The sequence below is a fragment of the Rattus norvegicus genome, chromosome 17 (assembly GCF_021556685.1).
Source record: "Rattus norvegicus strain SHRSP/BbbUtx chromosome 17, alternate assembly SHRSP_T2T, whole genome shotgun sequence".
NCBI lineage: Eukaryota > Metazoa > Chordata > Mammalia > Rodentia > Muridae > Rattus > Rattus norvegicus.
In genome coordinates this window covers 49,898,007-49,925,794 of record NC_141550.1, presented here as the reverse complement: position 1 = coordinate 49,925,794, position 27,788 = coordinate 49,898,007, and the positions used below count along the sequence as shown (strand labels likewise).

General features: G+C 43.5%; 1 protein-coding gene across 8 annotated transcripts in view; it reads left to right on the top strand.

The window, feature by feature from the left end:
* The window catches only part of Elmo1 (engulfment and cell motility 1), a 523,734-nt gene that overhangs the window by 89,453 nt on the left and 406,493 nt on the right, over positions 1-27,788 (top strand). For 6 of the 8 annotated variants that reach the window (NM_001395578.1, XM_087591062.1, XM_087591058.1 and 3 more), the window contains 1 exon segment: positions 5,753-5,903. In NM_001395578.1, coding sequence (NP_001382507.1) covers positions 5,826-5,903 — 78 coding nt within the window. In that variant the 5' untranslated portion in view covers positions 5,753-5,825. 8 annotated transcript variants of the gene reach the window in all.

Below are 27,788 nucleotides of genomic sequence, written 5' to 3'. Positions count from 1 at the left end.
AGGGCTTCTTTCTATGAAGCCATTACTTGTGTGCTACAGTTCTTGATAAAGTCCTAAGACAATGTCCTTAGAGATAACTCCTTCCCAGGCCTCTCACATTGGCTTACAGCCTTACACGCTTTTTTTCCTGTGTGTCTGCCACTGTCCTCATTCTTGGCAGGACAGCAGCCATGCTGGCTCAAAGCTCACCATCAAACTCTCATTTTTTAACTTCATCACCGGTTTAGAAGCTCTGTCTTCCCTTACAGTCCCAGCCTGAGGTCTTGGGGGTTAGAACTTCATCAGAGGAATCAGCATGGAGGGTTCACAGTTCACTGCAGTTACAACTGAAGAGACATTCCTTCCTCACAATGTGGCAACATTTGGAAAAAATAATTTAACTCAAGGTGAAGTGTTTTCAGTATTTACAGCAAATAACAGAGTTGGGACAAAGGGTAAATATAAGAATGTACCCAGCATTTGCCTCCTTGGAGTTTGTCCCTGTGTCTTCTGACACCTGTCCTATGCCATTCATGGTGACTAGTGAAGATGTTGGCAGGAAGATTTTCTGTCCAAGTTTCCCTTATGTTGTAGGGCAATGATAGTGAAGAGCACATTTCCTCTCACGGCAAGAAAATAGCCCTGGTTATCACTAAGATTATGGGCCATGGTGTTTGTCAACGGCATTTATGTAAAATGAAACACTGGGTTCATTGATTTAGTTTCTCCTTTTGCTCACTTTGTTTTCATATTCTGTGGTGTTCCTTGCTCTCTAAGGCTCTCTATTCCTTCCTTTTTTTACACTGTATATGGTTCACTGGAGCCCCCTAGTGTGTGGGGGCACATATTCCTCTCTTGTTCCCACAGACTTCCATGGCAGTCACAGCTCATCTCTTTGGTTTATCAAAAAGAATATTCTTTGTGAAATATATTTCAGAAGAAAATCAAAGGCAGGACTCAGCAAGTCTGGGAATCACAGCCCTGGCTCAGGCTAGGTGACAAACTGCATCATGATATCACTACACCACTACATCATTACACTGTCGTACAATAGGGATGTTGCTAGTTGTAATTTCAGGAACTGTGACAAGTACATGAGCCAAACAATTCATGAAGCAAAAAATTTCTTTTAATTTTGTGTCAAGAGTTTAGAGGTTTCAGTTCACAGTCATTTGGCCCTGTTGTTTCTATGCTTTTGTGAGGCAGAGCAGCATGGCAGACCAAAATTGTTCACAGTGTGAACGCCAGAGTGAGAGAAGAGAGAGAGAAGTGGGGGTCGGTGGAGAGCGACTGGGAGGAAGGAGACTAGGTATGACCTTCCTAAGTATAACCTTCTAAGTCATGCCTCTAGTCACCCAATTCCTCTCCCTAGGCCCCACCTCTTTCTACCATCTCCCCAGATTGTGCCACCAGCTGGGGACTGTGCTTCTAGCACTTAAGTCTGTGGTTATTTAATCTGCAGCAGATAATGAGATGCTATCAGTCTGTTTGGAATAGTGTAACGGAGCACCTAGAACCGAGCTCTCACCAACCCAGTCTGTCTGCCACAGACGTTCTTGAGGTACAATGCCCACATAAGGTAGTAACCACAGATGCAAAATCCAGAGAGCTTTAGAAAGATGGAGCAGGCCTCAGAGTGATCTGAGGCTGCTTTCAGTGGACGTCCCTTCCTCTTTCCACAGTCCAAGGCAAAGAGAAACGGGAACCAGTCAACATTTTAAAAACAGCTCCTCCCCCATCCCCATAGGCTTTGTCCCATCACTAGAAACAATGTCCATGAGTTTTGGTCAGAGGGAAGGAAGGAAAGGTTCAGGCCAACCCTTCTGCTGCTTTGTGGTTTTGTCCCACTGCTCCAACATGGCCGCCCGGTCTGGTTCTTTCACTGCAATGAATTGAAAGCCAGACAGACATCTAGTTAGGGATGGAGTGATTTCTGTCCCTTGTCTTAGAAACATGAATCAAGAAAACTTTCACTGGTAGGATGGATCAACAGTGGAAATAGAGCCACATGTAACCAAGATGTAGATATCAGTTAACTGACTTCCTAGTACGAAGGATCTCCTCTATCTCACATGGGCAAGTGTAAGCAAGCTATTGGATGTCTGTATTAAGGTTACAGACTCCTAGCATTCTGCATGGAACACATGGAGCTAGGAGGCAAGCAGGGGCACTTTAGAGCTCTCCACCCCCTCCGGGCGCCTCCAAAGATTTATAGTTACCTTGGAAGGCAGTGGTTAGAGTGTCTAGCCAGCTGCCCAGGCTGCTTCCCCTACTGTTTCTGCCCTCAGTGATCCTCAGATTTCAGTCTGAGTAAGTATTATACCAGACTGTCCATGCTGATTGCACTAACGGGGCAATGTCAGGAAACCTGCATAGTGCTTGGGAGATGTGGGGTGTGATAAACCTAGTTTTCCTTTTGTTCGTAGCTCTCATGAAAGGTTAGTCACCTGACAACCATCACTGAAAATGCTGGCCCTGGGAGTGTAATCGCACATGGGATGGATCTTCCGTTAGGGTGTTCTAGCATGTTGGGAGAAAGTGACAAGAGTTGAGTGTTACACTAGGGGAAGCAAAGGGTACCAGGAGACCAAACTTGTCCGAAAAAGACTTCAAAGTATATTTCTATCTGTTATGACTGACCAAGAATTGAGTCAGTCTGGTCTATGTGTTGGCAGTTGCTGCAGAGACAAGAAGGTAGTACCAGTGGCACTGCCCTGACCCTTAGTGATCTCCCCAGAGGATGTGCTGCCTCAGGACCTCTCAGTGAGGAGAGGTCAGAGATGCTGTCCACCCTGTTACAGTGCATAGGACAGAGGTCTTATCTTTGTTAAGGCCAGGATGAGTTCCTCTGAGGAGGGAAAAGAGGAAAGGATCGCTCACTTATGTCTCGAGCTCCACTCCCTGGAAACTTGGTGCTCCTTGTCTGCTCTGCAGTTGTCACTACAGGGAGAGCCCATGAGGCCCAGCTGGCCTGGGAAGGAAGCCAGGGAAGTCCTGGCTTCCTCCTTTCAATGGCTGCTTTGTGTCCGCTGCCCTCCTGCTCTCAAGGGGAGACACTGGAGAGCCTGCCTTTGTGTTCTCACCTGCTCAGCAGGTTTTCCTCCCAGAAATAAAGACCAGTTGAAGTGGGAAGAAAACAAGAGCGGCCTTTGATTCCTAGAAGGTTAAGCCCCTTCTTTCTTAATTGTAGACTGTTGTGTGGAGGGGCGGGGCAGAGGGCAGTTCAATGAGGTTTTTCTTTCTGTGATCTATTTTCTAGACTGCCAGGGTTGGCTGTCTCTTGAGTTGAATCCGGTTACCTGATAGGCACACAGCCTGATTTCATGGCAGAGCTTCTTCTGCACTTCTTATATTTGGGTGTGGGTCTCCCGAGTTTAAGTTATTTATTTGGCATCGATAGGGCTTCTGTTCTGAATGTTCTCAAGTATTCAAGCAGGGTGGAGACCATGCAGAGCCAGTCCCATTCTTAGCTGCAGAATGGGGTGCTAGAATTATTTAATAAGGTCATATTGTTTTCAACTTTGAGCAGTTTTAAACAAAACAAGCCTTGGTATTGTTTTAATGTCTTTAGGATATCATCCTAGAAGAACTAAACTTATGGAAACATAATGCAAACCATCAGGGTTTTTAATACAGCTGGCTGAAGGCCTTCTAAGCAGCTGTACAGGCACAGGTACTTCTTGCCTGGAGAGTGCAGACAGGGAACCAGCTGCTCCCTGAAGCTTTCTTCTTCTTTTGCCTGCTTTTAATTGGTTTCAGGGTCTTGCTTATTTGAAGACTATTCCAGGAATGCTTCTGCCTCTGGGCTTTTACACTTACTTTTTCCGAGTCCATGGAGTGGTTTCTCAGCTCTCCACAGGACCCGCTGTCTATCACATTTCTCTCAGCCTCAGTCGGGCTCTCCCTGAACTTGTTTTCTGCAATTGGGGTCCCTCTGTCTATGCCACCAGCAACAACAGGATGCATGGGAGCACCAATCTGCTTTATTCTTCCTTTCTCTTGCTAGCATCTGACACCCAGGTCTGAAACTGTGTCCTCAACACACAAAGCAGGCCTGGCGCCTAATGGAGGGGCAGTAATGATTTGTGGATGAAAGATTAAACCATTGTTTTGTGGGTTTGTCCTTGCTGGGTGCCACTGATTAGTACAACAAGGCTCCTAATCATCCTTTGCCAGGAGCCATAGCTTTGTTTGGGTTTAGTTCATTTGCTGGCCAGCTCCACCAAAACTACTTATCCACACAACTGCTGTTATCACGGAGGTGTCCCCTTTAACTCTACCAGGCCTGTCATCGCTGTGATGTGATGCTCATTGGCCATGGAATCGGGATAGAAATGAACAAAATTTATGCTGGTCTGGTAAACTGTGGAAGACATGTCTGACTAAAGTCTTCTTATAGACTTTTATTTCTGGGGGAAAAGGGCCAAGGATCTACAGAAATGGGCAGAGTTTGGACAGCATATAAGAAAGGGGACATGTGATTTGCCATCACTGTGTTTGCCAATGAGAAAAATACAAAGCTAAAAGGTATATTGAGGTGTGGGGTTTCCAGCCTGCCAGGGTTTTCAGGCTGGCACTCACCCCATCTGTTGGTGAGGCTGTGTGCAAGCAGGCTGCCTCAGGCTTTGCTAGAGGGAGGGCACGCTGGTCGAGCATTAAGGAGGGACTTTAGAGATGCCTATCACAATTTAAACAGTATATTCTCTTTGGCCCAACAATTTTGCCTTTACGATTCTATTGTAAGGATTAACTTTTACAGGTGAAAAAATTATACAAGCATAACTTTATGCCTTGCAAGCCTGGTTTGTGTCACTAAAGGCAAGAAAGAAACCATGGAGTCCACCCACAACAGGGACCTGGCTTGTCAGGGAGGACACACCCTGATGACAGAGACCTAGAAGATGCATTAAATTATGAAGGGTGCAGGATGCTGCCTTTGTATTAGAAAAAGGGGAAAAGTCAGAATATATTTTTGTTTTTGTTTTCCATCCATGAGGACACTCTGAGGGACAGAGAGCATCATGGCACAGCTGTAGGTTAGGGGAAAGTACTGTTAGGTGGGGTGACATTTGGGGAGTCTCCGCCTAGCACACCGGGTCTCTGCTTTTTCAAATTGAATTGTCAGTGAAATAAAGAAATGGAGAGGCAGCAGAGGAAAATCATTACTTCCTTTGTGAGAAAATTTAAGGCTCTTCAGAAAACTCCCAGAGCACATGGTTATTCTCTCTCTGGAAGACTGGCCTTGGGGAGGGAGTGTGAGCATGTGTGAACTCCTGGGGAATTTCTCCTTCCTCATAATATCCTGGTTACTATAGCGCAGATCTATTTGTGACACACAGAAAATGCTTTAAATAAAAGCTACTTCCTGACCATGACTTCCTGGGCAATGTGTTCTTCCGGAGACTGTTGAGCGCCAAGGTTTACATGCAGTCTGCGCGCGAACCCTGCTCATTCAGGCTGGAGGAATACTCAGAGCAGGTTTCCATCCTGTGGTCACGGGTTGCTGTGTTGCTCCTGGAAAAGGAAAAGAAAAAAACACGCAGCAAGCCGAACCCCCAGGGTAGTGTCTGCTGGAGCCTTTGCCTCCAGTGTTTTAGCGCAGCCTCCATCTTTCTTTGGGGACCTGGGGCGCGGTTGACTGTGCCCCTGTGGCTTCGTTCTCCGGGGCGCCAAGGGGAGCATTTCTCATACACCAGTGAAAACAGGAAGTGATGATGAAGCGATTTGCCTTGCATCTGCGCTGAACTACTTTCTTTTTGTCATTCTTCATTAGGTGTAGACACGTGTGACAGTCCACGCAGTAGGACCCCTATTTCTACCGGCTTTGGACTTCCTCCTGTCGCACAATGCCGCCGCCTTCGGACATCGTGAAGGTGGCCATAGAATGGCCTGGCGCCTACCCTAAACTCATGGAGATTGACCAGGTGAGTAAGGCCGGGAGAACTAGAGAGCTCACAACAGTTTTCCACTTCACGCTAAGTGATTGCAGATTTTGAATAGCTTCATCTCCTTACTCTAAGGGGCTGTGAAATCCGGGCAGTAATTACTACAGTGTGGTCTGTGTATGTACAATGGCAGTGGATGGGACTTTTATAGTCTTGCCCCATCTGCTGGATTGTGTCAATACCGGGTTCCTATCTGAAGTAGTAGTGATAGCAGCTGGAGGGGTTGGGTTCTGGACATCAGGACAGATGTGATGGAATGTCGAATCTTACTGTGAGACACATGAGGGGGCAGATTTTTATATGGACAATGTAAAACTTAGTTTAAAAAAACATATTTATCTCCAGAAGAATCAACAAGTATTTTGTTATAGTAACAACTTTATAATAAAATTACTACAGAGCACATTATCTGGAATATGGTACAGAATCAGAAAATATGTAGTGAATATAAAGGGAGATGATAAGAATCATTTCATTTGTGAGCATGGATGGTTGACAGTCATGTGACTGTCATGGCTCTGACTCTTTGATTACAGATTGTCCAGGGAATTTGCTTTGTTCTCATTTCACTGAAGTCATTCTAGAACACATGATTGGAGGGAAGAAGGATGAGACTTAATTTATACTTACAGGGTTCAAGAGGCATAGTGGCATTCTATATTTTCAATTAGAACACCATGGCAACACCAGCCATTCTACTCTTGATACTGTTTTATAATTATATTCACAGTTCGTTTTCTCGTCACATTTTATTATCAGATTGAAGATCATTGCAAGAGTTACACGGCATTGTGTAGATTCAAAGGAGTAATCAAAACAAACTCCACAGGTCAGATCAGAATAAGTGGGTTTAAGTTTGCATGTAGGAAAGGTTCCACTGTACAGACCAGCTCCTCACTGTCATTTTAACTCAGTGGAGAAACAACGCTTACAGATGCTTGGGCCTTAGAAATGCAGATACTTAGGCCTGACCCAGATATGCATGATAACAAGATTCTCAGGGAATGTCTGTGTGTGTGCAACTAAGTGGCGTGGCACCCAAGCCAACATGCACATTAGAGTCACTATCGCAAGGTTTATTTCGTGGTTCTGATGAGCTATTTAATTGTGATGTAAGCATGGTAGGTGGAATGTATATGGCCTTCTCTGTTATGGAATATGTTGACTCATATTCCATATCTCTGGGGAGTCAATGTAATGGTCTCTGCTTTGCGGATGGCCTTCTCTGTACATGTGAGTTTCAGCAATTTTAAAAGAAAACAATCTTTGTACTTTGGGACAATTTTAGATTTATACAAAACTGCGAAGATTCTATGCATTTCTGTCTGTTCCCTTGTGTTTTGTATTCCCTAACATTAACATTGTCGCATAATTTTAGACCAGGTGCTTGCTCCACACTCACATAAAATAAAGTATATGGTCCATATTTATATCTTGTCAGTTGCTCCAGTAAAGTCATTTATAGCCATTTTTCTATGACATCTAATGGCCCATACAAAATCATTTACTACATTTATTATTATACCTCTTTTGTCTCCTTGCCTGAAATAATTCTTCAGTCATTTCTGGCAGCTATTTTATGGAAGGCACTGCAGCTTGGGGTTCCCTGGTACATTCTGTCTAGTAGATTGGAATTTTGCATTCTGAGATAAAGTACCAGACAAATGGTGCCGTTTCCTCTTCAGGGAGGCATGTCAGAGTCTCTTGTGACTTTCCTTCATTCTTGTTCATTATTCCAGGGCCATGAATGAGAACATAGACGTTGAGAGGAGCCGTGTTACCTGTCAGTTAATGAGAGGCCAGGTCAGGGCTATAGGCTTCCTTTCCTCTCAAGACTTAACTTTTAAATGGTTGTCTAAGTTCTAGAATGGCAAAGTGGCCATTCCGTACTGAGGCAGACATAGAACAAGGAACCCATGCTCCTCCTGCCACTGTGTACTTAGAGCAGACCCACAGCAATGCTGCTGTCAGACCTTCTTTCCCGTACAATGAGAACTTGGCCTGAGACTTGGAAACACACTTTCACATGCACTGGATACTTGGAATGATGACTACCGGGAGTTTCTCCTGGTCCTCTGCATCCTTCAGTAAGGCTCCTATTGCCTGCCCGCCCCTTTTTGTAAGGTTGGGGTAGGTATTGCTGTCTTAGGGTCTTCTGCCTTCATGCTGTCCTTGTCTCAACCCTGACGAGAGGTCCTTAAACCTTGTTGTAGGATCATGCAGGAAGTTTACCTGAAGTATACAGTGCCGTGCTGCAGAGAATTTTATTCTGTCACCAAGGGCAGGGGTGCACTTAACAAAATAAGCACCGGTGGCTGAAAAATAGCTACTGTGCTAGGAGACGACTTGCGTTTAAATGCTCTTCTGCAGTGCCTTGTGACCAGTCCTTACTTGATAGAGACACTTCACCAATGAATCGTGGTGGAGGAGCTTCTGCCGTGGTAGTCATCTGGGCTCAGCTCTACCCAGCTGTCCTCTAATGGCACCTGTTCCTGGGGACATCTGCTCACAGTGGCCCTGTTTACATTCTTGAGCGGATTCTTTTGTGTTTTCTACTCAGCAGGAAGAGTTCTTAGGATCTTTTCCTGAGTGGACTTTTGCTGCACCAGATGGCACATTCCAAAGTCATCTTTTCTCTTGGTCCCTGACTCTTTTCCAGCCAGGCTATGTAGGGCTGCAGAGCGTGGTCATGGGGAAGCACAGAAGCTACAGCGGCTGGCACACATTCTATTTTAGTTACCTTTCACCTAGTAAATACTGTATGTCCGTGGAATCTGAGCTTCTGGCCAGATGTACTTCCTGAGTGGCAGTGCAGTGTATTGGGTAGTGGTGGTAGCAGTAATGGTGTGCAGTATAAATGTGCATTGTCTATGCTGGGGGCAGAACAGGGGACTGATTCCTGGCAATAGTCTTTATTTGGGATTCAACTGCACTAACAAAGAACTTTACATGCAATAATAAATAGAATCTTGTTGTTCCCAGTTTTGGAGGCTGGAGGTTGAAGATCAAGGCAACAGTGGTTGAGGATCTGGTAGGATCTGCAGTGTACCAACAGTTTCCTTCCATGGCTCATGGTACAGGCTCACTCTGGACCATGTTGTACAAATAGGCTTTCCTAATCATCTACCAAAGTCCATACTGCCCTGTACTACCACCAGAGGCTTAGTTTCAGCTCACACTGAGAATGCACACATTCCAAGCTGTACTATCTGAGGGCTCTGATTTCTGGACTAACTCAATTTGCCTCCTGGAGCCTTTTTTTTTCCTTGCCTCAAAAAGTGGGTGGGGCATAATAATTTGTTCTTAGGAAGATTAAAGAAAATGTATGAAAATAATGTCATTTATTGCTGGTTCAGAGCCTTAATCACCAAGGTGGCCGTTCTTGCTCTTAATCTAAGCAAGTATTCATTACATTGGAAATGTAGCCTGGTTCCTTTCTGTCGTAGACAGCATTAGATAGCCACCTTGTTCCTGCTCTACCTTGTTTTCTAATCATTTAGGAAGGAGAGAAGAAAAAATGAAAGACAAGTGGAAGATATTCTCTGGCAAGAGGAAACTACTCACTGGATGTGCAGGTGGTTTGTGCTGTGGAACAGTCACTGGCTCCTTACCACCCGAGCCACCAACATCCCCGAGTAACGCCACAGTTTGTGAAACAGCCATTGCATGGCGTCTTTGTTTGCATGCTGCTTCTCCGGTGCCTGATGACCCATTCTTACATGATAGATGGGCATTTCATTAATGAATAGGAAGAGGAGGAGGAAGAGGAGGAGGAAGAGGAGGAGGAAGAAGAGGGGGAGCAGGAAGAGGGAGAGGAAAAGGAGGAGGAGGAGGAGGAAGAGGAGGAGGAAGAAGAGGAGGAGGAGCAGCTTCTTCTGGTGATTTTATCAGAGGCTCAGCTCTGTTCCCCATACTCCACTGACAATTGTGTCTGAGGGGACATCTGCACACAGACTCTACCAGGTCTAGACAGTAGTTCTTCTGGTCCTAGTACACTCTTCAAGCTCTAGCATCTTTTTCCTATTCCCCTCCCATTCACCATTTGCTAGACACTGAGCCCAGAGAGCATCATTGCTGTGCCTGAGAATGTTCTGCCCTGTGTTTATGGATGTTAACTCTGGCTCTTAGCACCTTCTCTCTCTAGCCTGTCTTCCTGTTCCAGGAGAGACAGAAGAGGGGTAGGCACTTCTTGTTTCTCTAGGCCTCTCAGTCTATTCTAGCCCAGTCCAGTCCATTTCTTGTGCAGCCTTCTTTGATAAGCTTTGACTCCGTCCAGTGCTTCTCCCCTTACATGCTCCTTTTTCCAGCCCCAAGCCTGTAAGAGACGGGTCTGGGGGTACCTGGAAGAGAATGGGGGACAAGGGATGCGAAGAAGGACACCAAGACAAGAGTCTGGTCAAGGCGACAATTTTAATTTTCCCCAAGGCTGGAAATTGTCCTATTACTTGGAACTCTGATCAGTCGTTACCTTACAGTTCCTCCATCCCCATGCTTACTTGGATGTTTTCTGTATATTGGCTATGCTGTCATCGTGCGTTCTGTGAATGAACAGCACTTTCCTTTCCTCTGGAGCTGGCCTTACTGTATGGTATCTACTAGCTTCAGTCACATGGTCTTCCCATAGCCTCATTTCCCCTGTAATCCTCCTGCACCTCTATCCTCAGACATCAATCATTCCTGTGAGACTGCATTCCTTGGTTATTCTGGACAAAGTTTCCTCTTTAATGCTAGTCTGCCTCTGTCCAGATCTTTTCTATCCCCAGCCCCCTGGTTTTGTGCTCACTGTGGATGGACAATTTTTATTTTAACTCCTAGATCTCACAGATGTTAAACATCATCCCTGTCTAAGTGATACCTACTCCCATGACCAGTGTGGGCTATATCTGGCATCACTTTCAAATCTCTGCATGTTTGAGGCATGGTTTTCCATGTGTAAACTGTCCTTACCTTCAGAAGACATACAAATGGTTAATGGAATTCTCCACTTGTGAAGAAAAGGATCTCAGGGGATCATTTATAGCCCAGTGGATGAGCCTTGTACAATTTGCATATCAGACGAGGAGCCAAGTCATCTTCACTGTGTATTAGGGAATTGCTGATCAAGGCCCAGAGAGTGATAATGTTTGACAAACTTTTCCTGGGGAGACACAGCACACATCTAATTATTACAGGTTGGTAGCCTCCCCAAGCAGCTCAGCTGGTCATTGTTTCTTCTAGGCAGTTTGGCCTGCTGCTTCATCCAGGCTGCTAGGCTTGGCTCCCTGTTTTCTTTGTAGCTAAGGTCTTCTGTGAGAACTCGTAGGCAGTCTTTACTGTTTCCTCTTTAAGAGGGAGGAGCCTAGTGCATCCGGTCACTTTTAGGCACTTCCTGAAAGTATGTTGAGTTGTTTACTACTTCCTGTCTTAAGGAGTTTCACTGTAGCCTGGAATGCTTCCATCTCAAGGAAACTGCCACCCAACAGAAGGAAAGACGTTCTTGGCTTCCAGACTTAATTTGGCAGGTTCTTAATTGGTTCCTGGATTTTCAGGGCCTCATTCCTGCCACAGTGAATTTGTATTAGCCCATTTTTTCTGTTTGGAGGATTTAGAGAAGGATTTTGTTTGAGAACAGTGCAATATCCTAAAGGGAGAAAAAGATTATGAATGATTATGATTATGGGATTTTCTAGTGCTTCTCAGTCTCAAATCAACATCTTCAGCAGAGCTAGCTTCACAGCCCCTGTCATTTCCTCCAAGGAATCTGTGTCCACAGTATCTGTAGTTTTGAAGTCCTGGCCTGTTTAATGAGTCCTGATTCTTTAGACATATGTCTCTGTGGATCCACAGACTTTCTCATCTCTCCAAGTTTCCCTCTAGCAGTTTACTGCCTCCTCCCGGTGTCTCACCTTGCTTGCCCCTGCTATGAATCCTAGCTCCTGATGAGGCCTCCCTCCCTACCCAGGTCTTATCTGAGCACATTGTAATACAGTCTTTTCTCCAGCCTATTTTGGAGCCATTTTTATTGCCTGTTGCTTTTATTTGCAGTTAATAAATTCTGTATGCAATGTAATTTACATTTCTCTTGTGAAATTGACTAGAAGCTCCTAGTGGTCAGCCCATAGTTTAAGATGTTTGTAGCCTGGGGCCTACCTAGTACAATGATTTCTCTTGTCTGTCTGTGTACTAGGACGTGAATTTTTAACAGCTAAGATAAAAGTAACGTTTTGATAGCCTCCATTGTTACTCTTTAAAGAACACCTCTCCATATATCGATGGGAAGTTTCTCTCCTGAGAAAAAACACAGATACATGTCTTTGGGTAACCACATATACATTGTCTGCATTTTTTCCTCAGTTACCAGGTTTTTGTAGTATGTTTAAGGTATAATTCAATGGGTGAAAATATGAGTTAGATTAGACCTTTTAAAAGTAAAGTACATTCACATTTTATATTTCAGGGTTTTGTCGATCCTTCTCATAACAGTAGCAACAGGAATAATAATGGCTGCCAGCTAGTCAGTGTGCACTGTGCCCGGCAGCATAAATGCTCTGTATATCACGTTTTGTCATATTCCAATAGCCCTATGAGTTCCACGAAGCTTTCCTGTTTCATAATTACTCACAGGCTCATCCACTGGGCCACCGAACCACTGGGCCACCATTAAATCCAGCACTGTCCAATGAGCTGCTCAGGCAGGCATTAGTAAATCTAGGTCTCTCTGTTGGCTGGTTTTGCTTTAGCCTCTCCATCTACTGTGTTTCTCCATAGTGATTCTTCCCCATGAAGCAGTTTGATTTGAACGAAAGTGTACACCATCATCATAAGTGTGTCTCTTCCATGATTACCACTGACAATTTAGGGACTTGTTGGGTGAAGAAAGTCAAGACTGCATTTTCTTAAAAACTAAAGGCTGTCCCCTGGGCTGGGACATCACAAGAGGCCAGGCAAAGCCCTACAGGGTCTGGCACTTTAGTGTGCAGGAGGTGGGTGGGTTCCTGGGTAGGCAGATTAGCAGGGTGCTCAAAAGTTTGGATTTGGTAGAGACTGAATGGACTCAAAGTCAGCGTTTCCCCTGGGGGGTGACCAAGAGAGGGTTCCAATTTTGTAAGGAAGAATTGGCACTATTCCTAAGTCCTTTCTTGCTTATATGGCACTGTGAGGGAAGCATTCAGCTCTCTGCCTAATGATGCCACCATTAGCAGCCAGATCTCATTCTCCTGTTATACTGAATACAATGGGCATCTTATGTTTTAGGCAAATCTTGAACCAATAGTCAAAATTTCTCCTTGAATACATTAAACCAGATCTTCAGCTTGGAAGGCTGCAACTCTCAAGGCATTTAAACATTGATTGTCTGGTCAAAAGCAACTGATAGATGCCAAGCTCCAAATAGAAACACCTGAATTCAGATGAAGCTCTTAAGATAATGTGAGATGAGAAAAATCATACAGACTTGTGACAGAACTTCTTTGTAACCTGTGCTGTAGGACCTAGGATTTCTATGCTGTCCCCGCCAGCAGGGACCCAGTTATTCAGGGTCCCGAAGGAGCGCTACCCTTGGGCCTAAATGGGGGGTGAGAGAAGAAGGAGACCAAGCAAGATTCTGTTGTCAAGGTCTCGTTTATTGGGGTGAATGTTACAGCTTTTAAGGCTTTCAGGTAGGGGGAGTGTCCTTTGTGAAACACAGAGAAGGGGGAGGTGATAGCTGGAGGCAAAGAGGTCAGGCGGTAGAAGATGAGGTCAGGCGGTGGAGACACCGGTGTTGATTCAGGAGATAACAGGTATCTGCTAAGGGAGCTGAGGCATCCCTTGAATGTTATCTTCCCATGCTGTAAATTCATGGGAGAGGCTTTCATTCAACAATCTTAAGACTTAAGGCAGTCATCTTAGGGGTGAATATCTGTGGCCAAACAGCCCAGAGTCACCTAGTCACTTTGAGCCATGCAGTCAAAAAGCAGCTAGGCCCAAATCCAATATGGCTCTGTACACTATGCAGTGTTTCTCTCAAGCTCCTGGGTTACTTGCTTCCCTCTGGTGCCTTGAGCCTGATGATGCTCATTTGTGGGGCTGTCCTTTGTCTTCTAGCATTTTAAGGGCATCCTAGCTCTACTCATTAGCTGCCAGTAGCACCTCTCTAGCAGGGTGATGAACAGAAGTGTCCAGACATTGCCAAATATCCCTCAGGCAGTGGATAGAATATCTATCCTGTTCGAAATGCACCAGAAAAGCTCCCTAGCTTGGCTTTGCCTTAGGATTGCAAAGGGCCCTTGAAAATGCAGAGAAGATGGATGAGTGGTTCGGTACCACGGATTGCTGCTTTTATCCAACTCCCTTGGGGGACGATCTCACGGCTTGTATTGCATTTGGAAAACACTGTTGTGCGGTCTGGGCATTTATGGGCTCTGCTGGCAATGGGTCTGGCTCCTGCAGTAAATTTCAGTGTCTCCTTTAAAGCTGATGAGCTGCTTCTGCATCAGTAACAGTGTCCTAATAATTCTGAGCCTCTCCTTGCTTTATACAGCAAAGCAAGGAGTACACACATAATACCTTCAAAGAGTCCCTTAACCTCAGGTGAGAAGTGTGTGATAAGCCAATGATACTACATTAGGCTTTTCTGGAATGCTGTTGGTGGGGGAAGTTATCGGTCGTCTGATTGTTGAAATGCTTGGGTTTGGTAATGTAGCAGATATTTCTTAAACTTCCTTGAAAATAATGTGATTATGGTAGTTCCTTTTCTGGGTCTCGTCCCCCCTCCCTTATAGGCTAGTTTATAGAACCTCATACAATAGAATATTACACGAATAGGGAAAGAAAAACAACTCAAGGATTTCTGTCCTTAACTGAATTTAACTGAGCAGGAGTGAACCCCAGCATCCATGCTGCTCTTCATTTCGAAGACAGGTTTATGCTTTGCACCCTCACTGGTTAGTGTGGGGGTGTCCTGCAGCCTACCTCCTCCCATAGCATCTATGCTTAATGACGTTTAGGCAACTCAGGGCATTGTTTTGAGTCAATAGTACTCAACTGAAACTTTGTGACTAAAGCTTTCTTCATTTCTGCAACATTTGGTATGTGTCATGCGATGTGTTTCCTTTTAAAATAAATCAGCTAGAGATTAGTTTGTGATAGGATACACAGAGACACAGACCCATTTGTGTGGGTGCGCTTGTGCACACACAATCACTTCAGTCTGAAGGACTTTGTGTCCTCAGAATGATGACCCTTGTACTTTGTAAATAAAGACAGATTCTGACTAAGGTGAAGTGTGTCCAGAGCTCTGTGGAGGAGAAGACATTTGTGGGGAGGAAGCCCCTGTTTGCTCTTCTTTGTTTCTAGCAACTCCTCAGTTGCTAAGTGTATCCTTTCAGTCATTGCTGTCTCTATCATGATGGCAACTCCTTGCATCTCCCACAGTTCCCAGAAGACATCAGTGTTGGAGGGCCATCTTCCTAAATGGTTTAGGACTCTGTCTATGTTCTGTTCATTCTGTGACCTCTAGAACCCATGTCCTTATCCCTTATGGACTTTGCTAGCCTTTGTAGGGCCATGGTGGCTTATGTCTGTCATATGTCACATTCCCTCCGGTGTTCCTCCTTAAAACCATTATTAGTCAAGCTTTTCTGAGCTGGAAACCACATCCCTTGCTTCTGCCTAGCTGCATTCATTCTGCCATCTTAGACGAAGCATAGATTCTTGAGAGGAGTTCATGTCTGACTCCTCAGACTAGATAAATGAGGGCCCTTGTGTGCACCTGCAGCACCAGGAAGGACACCCCTTGCCGACCTTGAAGCCCTTGTGCAATAGTCTGCATTGTTCCAGAGTGTGCCTTGTGCTTGTAGTGTCTGCTATATGGCGAAGTCACAGCTGTATGCTCTGTTAGCTGAGTAAAGGAGAAAGATGGCGTCATCATTCTCTATGTTTATTGGTAAATACAGTGTGGTACAATTGTGAAAAGGGATGGCTTTTGACAGGGTACCTCTTTCCTTACCCTCACTAAGGATTCTAAATATATTTATAAGAGCCTCATGAGGACCCACATAATGACTGTGGGACAAGTTTGTGGTAACATGGTAGGGCTTAATATGGTTTTTATCAGTGATTCTAAGTTCTAACTGACACCCCTGACTTCCTAATTCATGTAGATGACTATACATCTGCCTGTTTGCCCTTCTAGGAATCTCTGGTTATTCAGCTTTAAAGAGTCTCCACTCCAAGGTTTCTTCTGCTGCTAGGTAGTTCTTTTCCTCCCTCCTGGGTAAGGAAGGCATGCATCATCTTATCCCCTCTGCTTAAGCAAAACTGTGTGCCTTCTTAGATTCCCCTCTTCCTCAGCATTTTGCCCACTCAGCCATTGTAGACAACTTTCTCTCCACTGTGATCTTTTGTTTTTACACCTGCTACTGAGGCCTTTCTTTCAGTGATGAGGAAAACAGCCCAGGAAAACCGAAACATTGTACAACGTCAAGTCTTGTCAAAGGAATAACTTTAAAAGAGAGGCAATAGTAACTACAAAAACAAAGACTGAACATAGATGATTGTAAACCAAGAACAATAAGCATGAGAAAAAACCAACTGGAAACCCTAGAAATGAAACATTGATATAGCTAATAAAATGTAATGTATAATATACTAAATATTTAAATGAATAAAGCACACAAAGTGATTTAACTAAAGACAGACTCGATTAAAAAAGATAAAAGTAGGATTCATCCAAAACATAGCCTTTAAAAAGGAATGGCAGACTGGAGAGATGCTCAGTGGTTAAGAGCACTGACTGCTTTTCCAGAGGTCCTGAGTTCAATTCCTAGCAACCACAGGGTGACTCACAACCATTTGTAATGGGATCCGATGCCCTCTTCTGCTGTTTCTGAAGACAGCTACAGTGTACTCATACTAAATAAATAAATAAATCTTAAAAAATAAAAAGGAATGGGAATTATGAATGTCAGGCTTTACTTAATTCTAACCATAAGAGAATGAATGGAACAAAAGCAATGTTTAAAGAAATTCTACCTAATATTTTATCCCTTTGGTGTTGAAGAAAATTTGACCATGAGAAAGAACAGGATTTTGGTGACTGGACGCGTCAATGCTTTCTCATCAGGAACCTCAGGGGCATAGTTCTTTGTCCAAGAAATGGAAAATCAAAAGGCATAAGCAGGGGTTGAGGTGATGCTTTGCACTTTCAGATGGTCCCAATGCCACCACCACAGCCCAGCCTCTCACAGGGAGGCAAAAATAATCAAGAAATCTCTTTCCTTCAGTGATGGCAATACCATTGCTGTGGCCCCTTAGAAATGTCCCTCCCTCACTAATTGTGCCTCAGCCTAGCCTAGTTCAAATGGCTGTCTCTTGCAACTTTCCCTGGGGTTTTCACTGGCCTCTCCGCTTCTATCTAAATCTGCTACTGTTTGAGAATACAACCTAATTATGCTACTTTTTCCATTTAAAAACCTGGGATGCACCAAGTTTTCAAGGGTTTCTATATATGACCTAGGTGGTTCTGCTTCTAGCTTACCCTTTTAAAGTCTTGTATTCTTGTGATGGTGGCAACTCTTCCATATTCATCATAGAAGTCCATTTAGCCATTCCTTTTTATTGTGCTGTCAGCTAGAAATGCCTGAGGATCTTCACAGGCTACCTGTTGTTGCTCCTCTCTCTCTAGAGGCAGAATAAAGAGAAAAGTTTGAGGTTTTTCCTCAAAGTGAATTGACAGAATTGGGACCCAACATTACAATGCGAAGGTCAGGGAAGATGGAATATTCATTGCAGGTCTGTATTTTGGCAAGCTGGGAGACAAATGCAAATTGAAAATTGAGAGTGTGGAGGTAATAGTTGAGTTTGAGCTTGTGGGTGAATACACACACATTCGAAGCAGCCTGAGACAGAAGGACCTAGGTGCAGCTGCCTCGGAGGTGGTGATTTAAATATTAAAAGCAAAAAGGGAGCTGGAATGGAGAAGCTGGTGTAAAGAGTTCTAGAGTTGGGCTGGAGAGATAGATGGCTCAGGGGTTAAGAGCACTGACCTCTCTTCCAGAGGTCCTGAGTTCAATTCCCAGTAATCACATGGTGGCTCACAACTATCTGTAATGGGATCTGATGCCTTCTTCTAGTGTGTCTGAAGACAGCTACAGTGTACATATAAATAAAATAAATAAATCTTAAGATTAAAAAAAGTTTTGGAGTTAATAATTGTTTTCAATCATGATTCCTATGGAGAATGTGTGTGGAAGGATTATCCAATAGTTTCCTGAATCCGCTAAAAATTATAAATAATATTTATCACCAATATTAAGTACCAAGTTACCTAGAGTCACAGTGTCTTTCCATTCTGATGGTGTCACCTGTGTGACATGGCTTTTAGCACCTTCCTTACACAGAGTCCTACAGTTTTCTCAGCAGTGTAATAGGCTTAGTAATATCCTCTGATATGAGTATGGGATAAGATAGCAGCCATTGTTGCTAAGTATTACAGTACTGGTCACATAAGGACATGCAGTAAAAGTCTTATTAATGCTTTGTTGAAAGCAAAGTAATATGGAGACTTCGTGCCCATTGTTTGCATATGTAAGATTTTCTTTGCAAAGCCTGTTGTAATATTCTTCAAGCCTGCAGTTCTGCCTCAGGTTGTCGCCCTCACATTAATGGAACATTTGTCTCAGATTAAGAAGCCCAACATTTCTCCAGCGCCTGCTGGCAGATGTCTCAGCAAACCCATTGCAATTAAGAGAGGATAAATCTGCATAGTGCGTCCACTTACAAAAATGGACTATTTATGTAGTGTATGAGAGACCAGGCAGAGGGTGGGAACTTGTTCTTAAAATTGCCGCCACCATCAGTTCATTCCCGTATTCTTTGGACTGCCATGTGCCAAGTAGGTTTATGTCATCTTGATACAAGTTACCATTATCTGAGAGGAGATTAGGAAAAATAAGAAAGTGCTTCCATGGGATGGGGAGGGCCTGCTCATCATGGGTTGCGCCACCCTCGGGCTGGGGATCTTGGGTTCTGTAAGAAAGTAGGCTGAGCAAGCTGGAGGAGCAATCCAATAAGTAGCACCCCCATGGCTTCTGCTTCAACTCCTGCCTCCAGGTCCCTGTCCTGCTTGAGTTCCTGTCTTGACTTCTGTCAAGCCAACAAAACCTTTTCTTCCCCAAGTTGCTTTGGTCATGATGTTTCACCACAGCAGTGGAAACCCTGACTTAAGACAAGTGTCATCTCTCACTTCCGCCTTCTTTGCAGTTGACAATCTTTCTTGGATTTTTAAAAATGGTTTATTTAAATGTATAGTGTTCTGGATACATGTGAGTCTGTAGGCCAGAAGAGGCACCAGATCTCATTATAGGTAGTTATGAGCCACCTTGTGGTTGCTTAACCTCTGAGCTATCTCTCCAGCCCCTAACAAGACTTTCTCAATCCCGTGTTTATACCTGGATCCTACTTTGCCATGAACACTTACCTGGCTTATTCACATCTAAGTCTCTTAGTCCAGTCACTTTCCATTTACCAGGGTAGACAGTCGTATTTTGTCATTCTGGCTTCTTCTGTTCAAACTGTGCTCATAAATATGTTAAGCTTCAGAATATGATCTTGACACACATAAGTAGATTATTTGACAAGGAGGCAGGTAAGCAGACCACAAGACCTGAATCAGTTTACAATGTGGAAACAGCACTGGATGGTAAGGGTGGGGCAGAGTGCAGCAGGCTGCTATTGGGGCAGAGTCATCATGAAACAGTTCTTAGAAAGTTTGATATTGAGGAAAGTGGAGAATGAGATAAGAAGTAAGAAATTGGTTCATTTTGTCAGAGACAATGAAATGTAGCAAATATTGGTATGAGCAAAATAAAATAGTAAGCAGCTAGAAGAAGGCTCAGGAGATCATATATGACACAGGAGCTTCTGTGTTGTGATTTAGTTTTCTTCAAAAGTTGGAATTTCTCTTTAATCTGAGCTTCTACAGAATGTATTAGAGCCTCTAAAAGAGACAACTCTTCATTAACCCACTAATGTGTTGGGGTAATAATTATTTATGTCTTTGCTTATCTTCATATCCCAGTTTTTTTTGAAAAAAAATTACATTTTATGTTGGTAAAAATATTTTGTTAGTTTATGAATCTTGAAACAAGTACCATTTAATAAACCAATTTTCAAGTTAATCATCATTTGTCAAAAAATAGCAGGATTTGTCATCTTACACTTTCCTGCTCTGGAATCTTGTTTTGGTGACTCACATTGCAACTGTTGTCAAAATACTTATTTTGCAAGAATTATCTGTATTTGCCCCCGGAAGTGTGATGCTTGTTATCTTTCAGATCAGTTCAGTTTTTGTTACAAGAACAGGCAATGTATACACACACCACTCTCAGAACACACCGCATACCTCCTTACTGATCCTGTAGTTCAGCGTGGCGCAGTCAGAAGATCTTTGGAGGACAATAAAGCTAACAGAGTAATTGGTGTCATTGACCCAGTGTCAGGGCACCCTGGGAACTAGATGGGCCATTGTACAGAAGTTTCCCCAAGTCATATTGTGCAAGTTACAGTCAACATTCGAATGCTTTCTCTGTGGTACCCTGACATTTGGAAGCTGGGTCTCTTTTCTTTCTGGGCCAACATTATGCATGACTGCTGTGCAGAATCTGTTCAACGAGTTTCCATCTATAAAGCACAGGAAAATCCCCAGCGCTGTGCAGTACTGCTTCAAAGTGTCAGAATAAAGTGGCTGCCAGATTCTTTTAAAGCACTGCAGAAAGGATTAAGATTCTAGGACCAAAAGTGTGAGATCTCTATGGAAATAGTTTTCCAATTAAGGGGCTGTGAGTTAATGGATATATGGTAAGGCTAGTGATTTACGGGGACTAGATGTTGCTTGGCTGTCTTGCTGTATCCCTCCTCAGCTATGTGTCTGTACTTCAGGAATAGTCAGAGACCACAGACAGAGAAGTTATACTCTTCAGGATTCATAAATTGCATACTGTGTGATGGCCTGTACACCTGGGAACTGCCAGAGGGTTTCAGAGGCTACTATCTTCAAAGCAAATAGACTCTCATTGGTCAGATATGTAAAAATAACTTTAAGAATAAAGATTGGGGGGCTGGTGAGATGATTCAGCCGTTAGGAGCACTGCCTGCTCTTCTAGAGGTCTTGAGTTCAATTCCCAGCAACCACATGGTGGCTCACAACCATCTGTAATAGGATCTGATGCCCTCTTCTAGTATGGCTAAAGACAGTGATAGTATACTTACATACATAAAATAAATAAATCTTTAAATAAAGGAATAAAGACCAAGATGAGTCATCACAGGCTAGAGTCATGTGAGAGCAGGAGGAAGGGTAGAATATATAGGAATTTATTTAATTTATTTAACTAGGGGTTATTTTTAATAAGTATCTGTGAATTTCTAAACAGGGGGATTATATTGAATGGACTTATATGTAGGTGACGTTTATATCTTACTATGTGTACACCCTTCCAAGGATCTTGCCTCATGGTCTCAATTTTTATGATGCTACTGTGTGCAAGGGATAGCTTTTAGTATTGTTTTTGGAAGAGTAAACACACACCGAGAGGCAATGTACCTAACTTTACAAAACTGGGGCTTGCAGAAGATAGGGTGCTGACCCTGGATATTTTTCAAAAGTTGCTCAGAAGGTCCTAACAGGGAAAAGGTTGGGGAGCTAAGAGGTAACCACAACCCCAAGTGATTTTCAGGGGTCCTTTCCCTTAATCTTACCTCCAGAGCATGTTTTTCTGTCATAAAACATCACAAACATACTTGTGATGGAGTTGAGTGTTGTTTTACAGAGATACTTGTGGTACATAGGGCATTCTTGATCCTAAGCTGTGGCTGGCAGATTTAGAGAACTGCAGCCCATAGTGCCCTGTCACTGGCAGGTGTGTGGGTACATCAGCTGGGTTACTGCCAGCTGCAGCAGGCAGGTGGCAAGGCAGAAACGTGGACAGCAGCAGATTGGAATGCTCAAAGGTGAACAGGGTCTGCCTAAAGTCCCGGAGCCAGGAGTGTTGGATGGCAGTCAGGAACAGGTGGCCGAGTAGCCAGGATCATCCTGTGCTGGACCTCGGGAGGATCTCTGATGAGGGATAACAGCTGAGAGGTCTCCTGGGGAAGAGCCTCCTGGCAGACTGGCTTGGCTTCCTCTTAAATAAATAGCCCTGCACAGGTCTTTCCTGCCGGAAAGGGACATTTGCCCTGAGTTGACAGAGTGGTCGGTTTTTTGTTGTTGTTGTTTGTTTGTTTTTTGTTTTTTCCATTTTAAGGATCTCTGTAGAGCCATGGATCTGTGTAAGGGTTACTTTCAGAACCAAACCTTAGAAGAAGCATCAGAGAAGGAGATGAGGACTCTGAGGACCTATGATACTGCATTTTTCTAAAGGAAGTGGAAGAGGTAGAGAGGGTGAGGAGAGGGAAACCAGCATGCAGGTATCACACACTATGCCAGAGATGCAGACTAGAGATGAACTGCCAGGAAAGGCGATGTTTCAGGATTCTAGCTTATTTTATGAAAAGTGGATAGAAATCTTCTTATCAGGAATTTGCTCTCTGCACTTACACACTCGGATCAAGTAGATGAAATTAAAGAATTATTTTGGGGAATAAAAGAAAAAAAATGAGAAGAGTAAGTCCATTAAAAGGCTGTTACCTTCTGCTGGTGATATAACTCAGTGGCAGGACACTTGCCTAGCGTATGCAAGGTTCTAGGTTCAAATCCCAGCATAAAAGACCTAGGTAAAACTCTCAGCACATACAGGGAGAAGGCAGAAATAGTTCCCAAGATGAAACTGTATGTATTAGTATATGGTGTCCTGCCAGTCAGTTTCATATGGGAATGCATAGCTCATTTAACAGATGAGTTTGTCTTGCAAAGATTAAACAGCTCAACTCACAGTGGCTAAAAGAAAAGGAGAAAAGGTTGTAGCTCGGGCTCCTGTGCATGTAGAAATATGGCCGTGGTCTGGTGGTCCTGGTTGTTCTGAAATGCAGGCCTGCTGTTCTGACCTTGGTCCACTATGTAGTTCAGGAAGGTACTTTCAACTTCCAAAGCAAAAATCTTCAGAAATTTAGCTCTATTTGGTTTTTATATATATTATAAAACATTATACATTATAAGCAATTGGAATACTTTACTTTCAACATGTGAATTCTAATGATTTCCAATATAGTCTACAACTGATTTTGAGTTCTTTGGGTGGGTTTGGAATTACATGTTAGACCTAACATTATTTGCTTTTAATCTTTTTCTTGCAATGAATTTTCTAGTTAGCTTTAGTTGTAAATTTAACATAGCCCATCGTCACCCAAGTGGAAAGCCACAAATGAGGAACTGCTTGGGTCAGATGGTCTATGGACATGTCTGTGTGGCTTGTCTTGACTATTAGTTGATACAGGAGTGCACGTCTTGTTCGTACCATGCTTAGCCAGGGAAAATGAGCAGAAGGAGAGTTATTCAGTGAATCTTAGGAAGCCCTGGATGGATGTGTTGCTCAGGCCACTGTACTCCCAATCTTGAAGAGCCAGACATAAACAGAAAGCACAGAGATGTGTTTGAGGAACATCTTAGACAAGTGTTATTTAGCTAGCTAGAGTCCAAGAGTAGACTCAATATTTCTATTAAATGGAAACTCATATCCTACTATTGGCAAAGATAGTGATTGGCTTATAACTCACTGGTCAGCCAGCCAGCTGATGCCAAACTCAAGGTTTATACAGGAAATGAGAAAACTGTGATACCAGCCCTGTGCTTTCCAGTTTGGTATCTTAGGTTAACTTGAGAGTAGCTTGGCTTGCCTGTTGGGTATTGCTTACTGAAGGTGCTGGATTGTGGTCTGTGTCTCTTTCACCATCTGCAGAGTTATCCTCATCGACTGGCTGGCTCCAAGCCATGCATAGCATTTCTACCGAGATTGAATTTGTAAAGAGTAATGACAGCTTTTGTGTATCTGTGGGCTTATGGCCAGCAGCTGCTAAGAGCCACCTAGCAGTGGAATATATTGTTAGAACTGGGAAAACAGTCTATTATTCCAGTCTCTCCTTTATAATAGTTTGCTTTTTTACTTACTTATACATTCTTTTGCCTTGAGTCATTTTTTAATTACTTGATTAGTGATTTTAGAAGTGAACCCAGGGTATACTTTAAGCAGGCAAATGTTCTATGAGCAGAGTTATGGTTTTCAAAGAATTATTTATTTATTTTATGTATATGAGTACTCTGTCACTGTCTTCAGACACACTGGAAGAGGGCATCAGATCCCATTATAAATGATTGTGAGCCACCATGCGGTTGCCAGAAATTGAACTCAGGACCTCTGGAAGAGTAGCCAGTGCTTTTAACTGCTGAGCCATCTCTTCAGCCCCAGTTTTGGTTTTTAAAGTCTGTTAGTCTTATGGGTTTCCATGTGATAGAAACACTGAGTCTCCTTTGAGATTCTACTGGTGCCTACATACTGTGATACTAACACTGAGGGTGGAGAATTGGGGAGGTACACATGAACTAAGATACCTTTTTTTCAAGGGACAAGAAGAAATGACAAATGCAAAGTGCTCAGGAGTGAGCCATCTTTTGTTTCAGGTGAAGAGAGAGAATAATTATGTCTTTCTGGCAAGATCAGGGACTTGTACTTGGAGAAGGTGGCTTTGACATGGATGATAAATAATTGGTGGGATCTCAGTTGTTAGATGTAGAACAAAGAGAACGGGGACATTTCAACATAGCACATGACAGTGAAAATGTGGATCTGGCATATTTATTTTAATCATCTACAAAGTTCAAAAAGCAAGGGTTATTTGTACAAAGTAGAATTTTTTGACAGCGGACTCTAGAAGGCCTTACATCTTAAACTTAGGGATGTATACACTTCCCTAATAGGTAATAGTGATCGCTGAAACTCCAAGGAATATTTTAGAAGTAAAATCTGAGAGAAAAGTTGAATTTTGTTTAATCACGGTTAGACAATAAGACTAGAGATGTTGAGACCTAACTTGCTGAGGACTTGGGGTGACAGCCAAGAACAAAGTGACAGGCACAACTTGAAAAGAGAAAGGTTGTGGTGATGATACAATAAGAAAATGAGAAATGGTATTTTGTGTTTGTGTCCTGGAAGGGAGCAGAGGAAGGCGGAAGCAGGACACATTCTCTGAAATGTGCCTGGAAGACCTGCCAAAAGCAAGGAGACAGTCTGAGTTGACTTGGCAGTCCACACAGTCAAAAGGCAGGGCCACAGAGGGTTTGTGCCATGAGAGTGAGAAGTCATAGGGGGTGGAGTTCCATTGAGAGGGTGAAGGGTCACAGTGGGTGGGATGCCTCAGTGAGGGTGAAAGGTCATAGTAGACTGGTAACACAGCAAGGTGAAGTGTCATCTAAGATAGCTAAAGTGCAGGTGAAGAGCCATTGTGAGCTGAGTAACGTAATGAGGTGAAAGACCACAGAAGGTAGGGTGCTAAGGTGAGGGTGAGGAAGTGTCATAGTGACCTGGGTACCACAGTGAGGACGAAGGGTCACAGAGGGAGAGGTGCTACAGTGAGAATAATAGAGGATCATAGTTGGTGAAGTGCCACAGGAATGAAGGTGCAAGGTTACAGTGCCAAAGCCAGGGTAAAGGGTCATAGTAGATGAAGCACTGCAAGGAGATTGAAGGGTCACAGAAGGTTGTATGCCACAGTAATGGTGAAGAGTCATGATAGGATAGGACAGGGAGGATGTGAGTGGGATGGTATACTCCCCTAGATGCAGAGCTAGCTTAGGGAATCCCAGTGACGCCATCTTACTCATCATCACACCGAAGTAGAGCCTTTATGGTCTGTACAACTGAATTTTGAGAGAGACGTTAACAATAGAGCTCTGCACTTGGAATTGTTGAAGTCAGTAAGCTCTATAAGGGTTGACTGGTTAGAGTGAGGGAAACTAGAACTGAATTTTGGGCTTGGGAAACCTGAGGTAAAGGGAGGAAGGAGATATTTCTTGGACTTTGTGGAAAGGAATGTGTGCAAAGGAGGTCACCAAAGAAGGACCAAATATAATGTCAAATGAAACTGACAGGAAAAGGAAGGTGTGAAGTGTTCTCGATCACTGGATTAAGGTTTGATTAGAGCAGCTAAGAGAAAGATCAGAAAGTGAGCCATGGGGCCAGCCCCAGCCTTATGTAACAGTCGTTTTAATTGGCTGAGATGCATGATCAGCTTACTAGACCAAGCCTTATGTAACAGTCATTTTAATTGGCTGAGATGCATGTTCAGCTCACTAGCCCCAACCTTACATAACAGTTATTTTAATTGGCTGAGAAGCACATTCAATGTTCAGCTCACCATTGTTCCTTCCCCTCACCTGTGACTGAGAGTTTTTGTTTAATCTTTCTGTATTGAGTTTGTAAGCTTTTTTGGACCCATGGTCTTTATTCTTTTCATATATCTCACTTCAGAATGTTCTAGATATAATAGTATCCCAGTGATGTCTATTCTGAATCTATGGATCAGATATGAATTAAAACCCAAGTCATTGTCTGAGTCTTGGATTTAGAGGTTCAGCTTGGTTCAGAACAGGGGCTTTGGAAACCTTGCAGCACCCAGGCTTTTTTGGTTTGATTAACGAACGACTGAAGCTTACCCTTCTTACCCCTGACTTGTCTTTGAGGGCACAAGATTTAGGAGTATGGGACTTCCTGGTCAGACCTATCCCCACACCCCAACTACTTAAAGGGGTCTGCCAACTAGAAATACACAGTTGTTGTCTTATTAGAAAGAGCCATTGCTCGTTTGATATGTCTTGTTTTTATTTGTGAGATAGTTTTACTGTGTAAACGAAGCTGATATTGAGTTTGCAGTCCTCTTGCCCCTGCCTCCAGCATCCTCAAATTACAGGCCTGCATCCATGAAAATTTTATTTTCAAAGCTTCTTGCCACTTGGTTTAAGAACACATTTGCTTTCCAGTTCACAGATGGAGTCAGTGTACAGTCCCTGGCAAAGGCCCAGGATTGTATAGCATGTAACTTAACTAAAGATCTCAGTCAACCTTTCTTACTCTCAAAGTCGATCAACTCAGAATGTCAAAACCAGGGTGGGTAGCAGCCACCTTCATTACAGATCAGCTAGTGGGGTTCAGAAGATCGTGGTGACAACAGTTTATTTAGTAAGTTCAGTGTCTGAGCTTGCCAGCCAGACTCACAGTTTCTAGCACACTGATCTCTCTTCAGAAGGGCGGCAGCACTAGCTTTTTAAGTGGTTGTCTTTGGCAGACCCTAACTGCACTGTGACTTGCCTTCCTCTGTTCCCTGTGTCTGTCCCTTGTCTGGGATTTGTTCTGGTTGACACATCCCTCTCAGCCCTCTTTTCTTGCTGACAGACTGTGTGTGCTCACAGAGTCTCATCACTGCCTTCCTTCTGTTTGGGGGTGGGGTGGGGGGAGCACAGCTGTGCCAGTGAGAGCAAGAGCACAGCTGTGGCCAGCCACCTGTTGATTGCTTTTCTCTGGTGGCTCAAGCTGCAGAATAAGTGGCATTTACTAGGACCACAGTTGGATGAAAACTCTTCATACCTGTGAGAACAATTGTTCATCTCTCCAAATCCCATCTGCTACATGTTCTCATAAAAATATGGATCATGGGTTGGGGAGGTAGCTCAGAAGTTAAATCTCCTAACTGCTCTTCAAGATGGCTTGAGTTCATTTCCAGCACTCACATTGGATAGCTCTTAATCTCTTGGAACTCCAGTTCAAAGGGGCTATAGTCACCTCTGTGCGCACACACACACACACACACACACACACACACACACACACACACACACTCACATAGACATATAATTAAAAATAAGTCTTAAAAAAGAGCATGAAGATCACGATGATGCTTGTCTGCATAAAACCGATGGGA